Below are 10,180 nucleotides of genomic sequence, written 5' to 3' on the forward strand. Positions count from 1 at the left end.
TTTGTGCGGAGTTTTCGGTGAAGCTGCAAATTCGAAAGCAAAATATCATTTCCGTCGTGATTCAATAACTAAAACAAGGGACCTTTGACACTTACAAGACTTAAAGCGATGCACCCAATNGCGGGCATTGAGAGTGTCGGTGGAGTGTTGGGGACTGCTCTTGTTGGTGAGTAACTTGGAGCTGGAGGTGCTCATGAAGCTCAAGCAAGGAAGGAGGATCGACGAGGACGAGGAGGAAAGGTGGTGGCGCTGATGGTGCAGATGGCTCTGTGGAGGAGAAGAGATCCGCCGCCGACAAACATTCCACTTCACGCTAGCACTCCACCAAACCTAGGTATAGGTGATATCTGGCCAGACAAGTAACCAGGGCCAAATCGGCCTAAATTTGGAGGTCTTTGACGGAGAGAACCTCGAAAATTTTGTAAATAAACTTTGTTTCGAATTGAGGATCTCTCGGGGGCTTTTCAGTAACCAGCATTGCATTTTTGTTTAAGTAATGAAAGATGAATTTATCGATTTGAGATAAGTTCATTTGTGAATATGAACCATTGATTCTACAAAAGATGCGCCATTCATATTAAAAAAAATCAAGATATGATAGTCTATCGAAGGGCATGTCGAGGAAGTAATTTGATGGCTTCGTCAAGATTTTGCAACAAGCAAACATGAATGTACACCCTAAATGTAACTCCTTCTTGCTTAAAACCGGTTTTCCTCGTCTACGATGTGCTAAAAATCCTCAAAAATCTTCCTCATAGGAAATGCGAGACTGCAGACCATTTGGCAAGCTTCACAATCAGATGCTTTTTGAGATCAAGTTTATATCTTAGAACTGTAGAATTAGAGGTTCCAAATTAGAAATTGAGGCAACACACATTTTTAGGGCAAAAGAACGTACAAAAACAACCAGAAAGTAGGAAGATCCCGAGACGTTACCAAAAGGAGTTGGAATGAATTGTTCACTTACTTGATGCTTCCAGCTTTCATGATGTATCGTTTAGTGGAACTAAGCGATTTGAAGTTTGGTGTTCTTGATAGAGCTAGAGTTGACTAAAGGCAAAAAAGATATGATTCCGGCGTCGAGAGCACATTTCACACTTGTGGAATCTTGTAAGGTGGATCTGAGCGCATCTGTAAGTAGAACCCAACTAGCGGTTAGACGTCAATCCAGGATTTCACGAAACACATTTCCCTCAATTGAAAAACGAGTTTCGTCAAAGGGCACAAACATCGATCTTGTTCACTTGCCCCTTTTTGATCATCAACATCATAATCATCATCATCATCATTCACGTGGAACATCACAAATGTAAAAGATCCTCTTTGACACTTACACTACGACTAAAAAAGACCCTCGATGTTGTCGATCAGGGACTCGCAGTCCAAACATACCTGAATGAAAATCACATTACTTTGACGATAATTTGGCTGACGCGCAGATTGTTCTCCCGCCCGTACTCTTACTATCTTCTTACTATCTATATCGTAGTAGGGGTCTCAATGCTCATCCTCATGTTGCAATAGGTAGTTTTGATCGCGCTAGCTTGTGAGGTATATGGACTTTTCTACACACAGAGCCTAGCATCTTTCGTCCCCCTCCTCAACCACCTCCCTCCCTTTGGCTCTCCTACGCATCACCATCCACAACCATCCGACCCACCTAAGGTATGCCTACCGTACATGTGTGCTACATCAGCCTTGTTCATTGCCACATGCCGGTGAACACAAGTCTACATCAACCACAGGGGCAACAGCCAAGATTTCCGACAAGACCAGGAGGGTCGACTGTCAGGTTCGTCATCATCCGGGACGTGCACATGTAAAATGGTAACGAAATCATTCCGAAGAAGAGGACGAAAAACTCCAGTGGGCGGCGACCGCGGCGACCCAAACTTATTCGGAGGGCCTTGCATGAATGAATGGTTCGGGTGAACCGACCGACCGATTGACTGGCTGAACGCTAGTTGTCTTTGACTTGGGTGGAAGAGAGAAATCCGCTGGATGTATTTCTGATTCCGTTCATGAAAGGTCAAAGCATGAATATGCAAATCATTCATCTCATTCATGGCACAATTACTTGACCCTGGTCTTAACAACCCATCATCACGATATCGAAATCAGGCTTAGAATGAAACGTGTTTCAAGTTGGAATGAGGTGAGACCGATTTTTGTTCGATGATCGGACCAATTTCACGGCCCACCCAAATTGATAAGAGCTACGTGTTTCTTGATGACGTCGGGAATCTCCGGGCATTTTGTGACTCTTCCAAATTCTTTGAATGGGCTAAAATCGCCTAGCATTGTCAAGGTTCAAGATTTATATGACGCCTCGAACAGATTCGGGGAAGACTTCCATGACTCACTCACATCACGTGGATAAAAAAAGGTAGCAAGCATTAGGCGGCTAATAGTGACACATTCATGTATAACATTCTCACGAGAGTCAGCACTTTCCCATATTTTAACTTATCTTTAAAGACTCACCATTGATAATGCTATGCCTCTACAGCGTCAGCTGGTAGTATTATGCCTTCGTTTTGGCCCAGAAGACAAAAACGCCCCCTCTTCCGTGTCCACTTATTCTGTGCTGTTTCTTTTCATCCAAGCCCGTCGGGCGAGACCTTTTGGCACCATCGTGGAAAACACCCACCAATAATAAGAATCCAGGAAAGGGATGATAAGAGACGGTTGAGGCAGGAATAGGAGAAAGCTCTTTTTTAAAAATGGCGGGAGAGTAAATCTTGCTTGATGTTATTGAATTGAAGGAACCAAATGACTGGAGCTTGAGGAAATGGATAAAACGTATATTCTTCGAAATGTGGTTAGAAAAAAAATGATGACTTGCTATCGCAAAAAGAGTTGGCCAAATGCCATCCTGTATGCGATGAGTATATAACAAGTGTTGTTCAAGGCTTCGGTTACGTTCTTTCCCGTGATGACACATTCTGACAAGGAAGCGTGCGATGTGTATATTTTCAGGTTTCTACCATCAATCGCCCCCGATCAAGTTCCCAATTTCATTCTCGTTGCCATCGCCTTCTAGATCGTCAGAGTTGTGTGCGAGCGGTCCAGCATGGATGTAATTGAACCGTTGCGGTTCGGCACTTCCCGCAAACAGGTAGAAACAAAAGGCAAACCCGTAGATTACGGTAGCAAGAAGGAATACATATCGCCACCCTAATGGATTGCTTGGATTTTCGGAGGTGAAAGCTGCTGTAATCAACGGCACAACGAAACCCGTCCCTGCTCCAAACCCATTAACGATTCCATTGACTGTTCCGGAAAAACTGGGAGCCACGTCAACTACGTTCATATACGCAGGCATATTGAATCCGTTCAGAGTGAAAGCTGAAATCGGTTCAACGTTAGTATGTGGAAAATGTGAGGCTTATTCAGTTGTCAGTCGACCTACCCAAGGTCATTACGGCAATGCACAATCCCCAATCTGTGGTGATGAACCCCATGATTGCCAATCCCAAAGCTGGCGAGAGCGTCATCAACCCAAAGCAAATTCGTCTGATGGTCAATTTTGAAACAATGAGTGGTCGAGCCACGTAATGGTCAACTAATGCCGATGATGCCTGAGACATCAAAAACCTTCCAATATACGGGAGTGAGCTCAAAAAACCAATCTGAATGATAAGAAATAGAACGGAGTAGTGGTAAGTTAGTTCCAAGTGACGATTGAATGATCTGAATTTACCGTGGCAATATCCTTGCCCAAAACGTTGGACATGAAGTTGGGTCCTTCCGTCAGAAGAAGATACAATCCCCAATCATTGGAGAAGCTACAAAAGGCAATTGCTATCACAGGAATGTTCGTCAGGATCTGACAGAGAGGTAGCTTTTGGCGGGTCTCCACATCCGAAAGAATCCGGTTGTGACGGATGTGTCGTAATTCTTCCTCGGTAATCCATCGATGTTGACTGGGGTCATCAGTAATTAGATAAAACCAGGCCACAACCCACAGAGCTATCACTACCCCGGATATGTAAAACACAGCCTGAAATGATTGGTTTTAATGGGGAACAACACATGTTTTTGGTTTCCTTCCTACCTGCCAATCGTAAGCAGATAAGATCATCCCACACACCGGGTAAATGAATATAGTACCAAATGTCCCACCCATGGACGCTAAAGCTGCAAATCTAGCATGCTCGTCCTCAGATGTCCAACGAATCATCATCGGGTTGATACTAGGAAAGAGTACCCCTTGGACAAGTCCCATAATGACTCTGTTCACAATCAGAATCCAAACATTCCATTTGGCCAAAATCGGCGTGAGAAGGGTGAGGATGGTGGAGACTGCTGTAGATGTACCAAGAACCAAACGCGTACCCAAGAGCTCGGACAAACGACCCCCAGGAATTTGAAGGAAAATGTACCCATAATAGAAAGCTCCCTTGGCCAAACTCTTCTGATTTTCAGTCCAGCAAAAGATCTGATGTCCATTGGAGTCGATTACGCTAGAATTAGACAATCCTTGTAGATTAATTTCCGTCGATTTCGTTGTACTTTTAGCCTCGAGATCCGCGAGAGCTTCGAGCTCTCTCACCTGTCAGATGAGGACCGATTCGCACATAAGGAGCTCGCGTTGTTGGTCATGGAAATAATAGCAATATTAATGTTCACACGTGTCACATAGTTAACGAATGTCCCCAGGAATAGTAAAAAGGCTGGCAAGGCACGTAATGGAGGCCAAAAACCAGACGCGCTCATTGGTCGAGGCATTGGTTGAGGAGTCCTCCGCCTCAAGGACGAGTTAATGGTTGAGGGCTATTTTGACATGTTTAGTTCCCGTTTCCAAAATATCAGCTGTCTCGTAGACATGTCACCTCCTCTTTGGCTTTGATAGTGGTACTATTTCAACCTTCCGGTACACTCTTGCCTAGGTTTCGGGATTTGAAGCTCTAGCTTTACGATGCAGAAAGATGGGCACCAATTCACTTTGGCAATTCTGTATGTCAATTATCGACTCAACTCTCTCAAATATTGGTAACCCCCGTCCACATTCTAGGGGTTCATGAAACAGGAAATTGTTTGTCAATGTTCTTGGCTTCGTTCATTAGACCACGGTCAACTGGAGAAATGGGCTCCAATGGAGGTCTAAATATGGTCTCTCTTGAACCACTCATTTTGTCAAAAATACGTACACCATACGATCGAAAGCTCTTGCCGAATAAACCAATTTGCTCAAATTTGTGTCCAAATATCAGCTTGGGGAAAATAAGGAGAGGCGCTCAAATTTACACAAAAATTAAGTTCGAAACTTTTTACGATAAAGTTCTTAAATGAGCTGCTTTACAGCTAAACGATATAACAATATCTGTCCCTTGATCTTAATGATCTTTATTTTAAGCTAGATTCATAAATTTAAAAAAAACCCTAGAGTGGCCCGATTTTGGTCAAAATCCAGGTAAATTCTAGTAGTCCGACAGGCTTGCTGGGGTACCGCATTGGTAAAGTATCCGCTTTCCAATTTGCGAATCCTGGTTCGCTCCCAAGCTTGCCAAGTCCAAGCTTTTCTGTGGTATTTGATTACAGCACGAGTTGCTACTTTAATAGCTTAAATGGGCGAACTTGCGGTCATTCCCGAGGGTGAGGTAACAATTAAATTTGGTTGTGACAACGAAGCAGGCATATCCCTTACATGGGATACCCAAAATCAGGCCGAGCGAGAGAGCTGTCATCTGACTTCGTAACACACAAAACAATATCCAGTAGTCCGTGGTCAGATGCATAAAATCTGGCTTACATTTGATGTCAAGTAAGCAAGCATAAGTTGATACATTGAGTAAAATTTAATGAGTACTCTAAACATGTGGTAGTTTTTTTTTCAAATGCAGCTAAATTCAGACATACACAGATATTCCAACATTCGATTATCACAACAAAGATGATAAATAATGTACACAATAATTAGGGCGCATTTATGATCACAAGTTCAATAAAATAGTTGTCTCTAAAGGGGTTGGTAAGAAATATGCACGATCAACAAGTCCTTTTCAACACTATACCCAAAGATGAATGACATATTACAGAGATCAAACAAAGTGAGTAACGACTCCTAAAAATCAGGAATCGGTTGAAAACGTCATGTTGTCCTTTTGATTCACTCAGCCTCTAACAAAGCCATCGTTGTCATCATATTCATCGTCCTCGCTACTGGATCCCTCTTGATCCAATTCCCGGTAGGTGGACAGCGAGGCTCCCTTCACTCCCCCCAAGGGTGGAGATAAAATGGAAAACAAAGCTGGTGTGGACATGGATTTCCTCATGCTGGAGAGTGATCCCATCATTGAGGGATCGGGGAAGTCCGCCCCACCCATTGAACAGGTGGGTGTCATTGGGTGGAGCGGATTGAGTCAAGAGGGCGGTGACTGGAGACGATTTTTGCTCGTCCAGTTGCCGAACATGTTCTTGATGGTGGCACCAATAGAGCCTCGATTGTTGGGATTCTGACCCCTATCCCCAACTATGGCGCGTTGCGGTCTGGCATCCAAGCACTTCTGATAACGCAACTTGCATGCCGCCTCAATGGTCTTACAAAGGGGTCCTGCGCACGGTTCCACATGGAACACATAGCAGACAAATGTGTCTTGAGCGGTATGCATGATGAACGCCCCGTGTTGGGTGTTTTCTCCAATGCCCATGAAGGACAGAAACCGCACTCGACAATCGAGATCAGGCTCCTTGGAATCGGCAAAGGAAATCGTGACCGTTGAAGGCGCCACTGCCACAGACACCGGTTTCCATTCGGACCTTGGGATCGTGTCCAGCATTTGATTAATGGCACTGTGAATGATGTCAATCCCGCATGGTTTATTCACTTGGACATTGCCCAAAAGAAGCGCCTTCATCACCTTCCTGGGCTCCTCCATTGGAGTTGGAAACGACTCGGGAGCGGGAACAGCCTTCGTTTGCAATTTCGAGTTGAAATTCCCACCCAAGCTGGTTGGCCTCAGAACTCGGTCGCGCCGCGCGCTGGTTGGCGTGGAACCGGTTGCCGACCCCGATTGATCCCTGTGCGAGAATCCGCTCAGCTTACTCGAGGACTGGGCCAAACTCCTTTCAATCAGGATCTTCTTGCAAATGTCGCGCAGAGCGTTGGCAATGGCTCGGGCTGGGGCATCACACCGGAACACGTGGCACATGTGCTTCCTCGTGTGTTTGTCCCTGGCAACATAGGCAAAGTCTCGCCCATTATCTCGACCCACACCCCATACTCGAATGGAATGAATGGGTTGAGAGTTCAAGAGCAAGCCATTTCCGGGCTGTATCAGTTTGAGGGATCCGTCGCTAATCTCTAGACTGAGGTGGTTGCCTTCGCCCCATTGACCTGCAGGCTCGTTTTGAGAGTTGGTGCCCGAAGAGAGTTGTACAATGCATCGATTAACGGCTTTGCTGCTGTTCTCCGGCGTGAGCTCATCCTCTCTGAGCTCTACCCATCCTAAGGATTGGACCTGAACCTAAAAAGGACGAGACAAAGCAAAACTTAATGAACTGACTGGAATAATGCAAGGTTGTCAATGTGAGAGAGCAGTGGTCTCGATCGAGTGGATCAAGCGAAAACTTGAGTAAGAGTCTCAAGCGGAAATGACTCCCCTTTTACTTCGAGCAAACGTAGTTCAGCCTACCGTCAAGTACGATAAGGTGAAGCTTCCATCTTCTTAATCTGATATGTACACTAAAGAACATTTCTCCACCAGTAAGTAGCTCATTGTTTTTGATCTGCTCATAATATCTTTTCCTTTAAGGATCGCCAAGAGTTGTTTTCAGAGAGGCAAGCAAGTGACTTACAAAACGATGAAAGTGAAACGTTTGCTTGGTTGAATTGTTATATGATTTGCTTTCTAACCCAAATCCCATTAGTAAACAGTTTACGTCCAGGATCATTCCCGGCCGTTGGCATCAGTTCATTATTATGCATACAATACGGAATGTGATTGATGAACTCCAACCAAATACCAACTTAGGCATACTATATGCAGCGAGAGTATAAGCACAAAAAGGCCTTACTTGTATAATCTTGGATTCGTCGGCCTCATTCGCTGACTTTCCTGGAGGCATGCTTCGTCGTTTCCAATCGGCTGATCCATTTTTAGCATCTTGGTCCAGCTGGGCTTTCTCCTTGGCCAAGTCCGCGATGGAAGAAGATGTGCAGCTTTTGGACATGGTGCCGTTGGAGGATTTATGAAAATTGGATGCGGCAGTTACGGATGTGGTGGCGACAATGGGGTCAAAATCTTCTTCAAAGATCCTGGAAGACCTAATATTTCTGACAAGTGCGGATCTGTCTTCGTCGTTGGATTCTTTGGGTGGCTCTCGCTGGATGTTTCCACTTTTGACGTGCCAGTAATAAGGGCCTTCATCATCTTCATGTCGTTCCCAGCCGAGTGGGAGGCCGTTGGCCTGACTAGAGTTGGTGTGTCGCTTTTTCGGCCTCCTTTTAACGCAAGAGGTAATCAAGTTGGATTCCTCTTCTTTTGTGTCAACCTCACCATCGGACTTGTCGCACTTTTCCTTGCTAGTTTCAACTAACTTGTCAGACTCGATCTCCCCCTTGGTTAGCTGCTCTGTGGAATGTTGGATGAATTTGTCTAATTTATCCACAGAATCACGCATTTTCTCCTCCGAGATTTTGTTATCTAGAGTTGTGGAAGGGCCCAAACTAACATCTACTCCCATGGAACACACATCCATTTGAGCGTAATTCCTGCGACTCGACGATTTTGGGGAGCTTCCACTGCTACTGTTATTTCCGCTCCCGGTCCTGAGAACACTCGCGTCGAGTTCGTGCTTGAGCTCTTCATACATGCTCACTGGAATGCTGGGTTGGATATTCGAATTCAAATGGTCGTCTAGTCGGCTTGGATCAATGGAGGCCATTTGATAGTTTGGATTCTCGAAGCTGAGATGGCCGTTCTCACTGAGGAAAAGGCTGTAATCCTCGTCCAAATGGCCAACTCTCTGTTCGGAGGCCATGGTAGTACAAATATTATTCAAATGGTTGTGAAGGAGGGTCGAAGAAGACAGCGAAGGTGGCAGGCTTCTTCTTCTGTCCTCATGAGTCATCAGAGAAACGTGCTAGTCAAGTGCGGCTCACAATCGTTGAAGGTACTAGGGATAGAGGAATTGTTAATAGTATTGTTCCACTTCCACCATCACCACCACTACCACCTGAGCCACAGCTCCCAATGATCGCAATCTCTTCGGTGGTTACAATTAAGAGCAATGATCCCTTCAGTCGATCCCGAGCGCGAAACAACAGTACTACAAGTTGAAAAAGTGTCCTCCGAAATTTACCACCACCGAAAGTCAAAAGCAAAAGGGAACTCTGTATTCAAAGGCCAACTCAATGTCGAGCCTTCTTCACACTGGCCAAAGAATGAGAAATACAGAAGGAGAAAGACAAAAAAGACAGAAAGCGGCGGCGAGGAAAACGAGCGACGGTCCATGTTACAGAGATTCTAGTACCGTAGTATGATAGGGTGGGTTGGTTTGTAGTGGGAGGCAAGAAGGCTGGATCGAGGCTCGGTTGCTCAGGAGGAAGAAAGACGGGGAAGGAGGTCGAGTGTTCAGCCCACACGAGCCTCCTCTGTATTGTAGGTTCGGCGCAATGTTGGAGGAAGCGGGAGAGGAAGAGAGAGGAGCCTTTCCTTTGAATGGGATCCTCTCTTTGTGACGACTGACGAATAGTACAGAGCGGAAACATGAAAGGCCGACAAGGTGGTCTCGATGAGCTCGTTGCACTTGGTGCTTTGAGGATACTCGTAGTTGTTCATTTTGACTAAAATATGGAATGTTTATTAGCTTCATTGGGACCCATGCCGTGAGAAAATCTACTTAGAGCACTGGAAAGAGATGGCTCTTTCTTACGGTATTTACAAATATCTCTTTGTGCTCTCGCGTTTTTTTCAAGGCGTTTCGATTTTCGCAGGATATTGTGTACTCAAGTACACAATGAAGTGTCTTCATCCGGGTGTGTTAGGTGACACAACAGCAGGTTTCCTCTCAGTCTTCATTTCATATTTTTTTATTCTACTTAATTTCCTAGTTGCGTTCATGGATCATGGAACTTAATCATTATACATGATCATATTAGAAAAGCTGCATCTAGACTGGCAACGACCGAAAGGAGAGCCCGTGGCACCACAAAACCAAATCCGTTGGTTCATTC

General features: G+C 45.0%; 3 protein-coding genes across 3 annotated transcripts in view; all 3 read right to left on the minus strand.

Moving 5' to 3' along the window:
• LOC131878230 (formin-like protein) overlaps positions 1 to 1,131 on the minus strand; it is a 6,834-nt gene extending 5,703 nt beyond the window's left edge. Inside the window, exon 1 of the mRNA XM_059224147.1 lies at positions 968 to 1,131. Within this exon, the coding sequence (XP_059080130.1) occupies positions 968 to 987 (20 nt within the window). The 5' untranslated portion in view covers positions 988 to 1,131. The remainder of the gene's footprint in view (positions 1 to 967) is intronic.
• Positions 1,132 to 2,783: 1,652 nt separating this feature from the next.
• Positions 2,784 to 5,170, minus strand: LOC131878236 (sialin-like). Its single transcript, XM_059224154.1, has 5 exons — positions 4,556 to 5,170; positions 4,058 to 4,466; positions 3,704 to 4,003; positions 3,413 to 3,632; positions 2,784 to 3,348 (listed from the first exon to the last, which is right to left on the minus strand). The coding sequence occupies exons 1-5, from the start codon at positions 4,729 to 4,731 to the stop codon at positions 2,990 to 2,992; spliced, it is 1,464 nt and encodes a 487-aa protein (XP_059080137.1). The 5' UTR covers positions 4,732 to 5,170; the 3' UTR covers positions 2,784 to 2,989.
• Positions 5,171 to 5,786: 616 nt separating this feature from the next.
• LOC131878231 (protein Fe65 homolog) overlaps positions 5,787 to 10,180 on the minus strand; it is an 8,668-nt gene continuing 4,274 nt past the window's right edge. Inside the window, exons 2-3 of the mRNA XM_059224148.1 lie at positions 8,020 to 9,120; positions 5,787 to 7,469 (exon numbers count right to left, since the gene is read on the minus strand). Coding sequence (XP_059080131.1) covers positions 6,366 to 7,469; positions 8,020 to 9,075 — 2,160 coding nt within the window. The 5' untranslated portion in view covers positions 9,076 to 9,120 and the 3' untranslated portion in view covers positions 5,787 to 6,365. The remainder of the gene's footprint in view (positions 7,470 to 8,019; positions 9,121 to 10,180) is intronic.

The sequence above is a fragment of the Tigriopus californicus genome, chromosome 3 (genome assembly GCF_007210705.1).
Source record: "Tigriopus californicus strain San Diego chromosome 3, Tcal_SD_v2.1, whole genome shotgun sequence".
Taxonomy (NCBI): Eukaryota; Metazoa; Arthropoda; class Copepoda; order Harpacticoida; family Harpacticidae; genus Tigriopus; species Tigriopus californicus.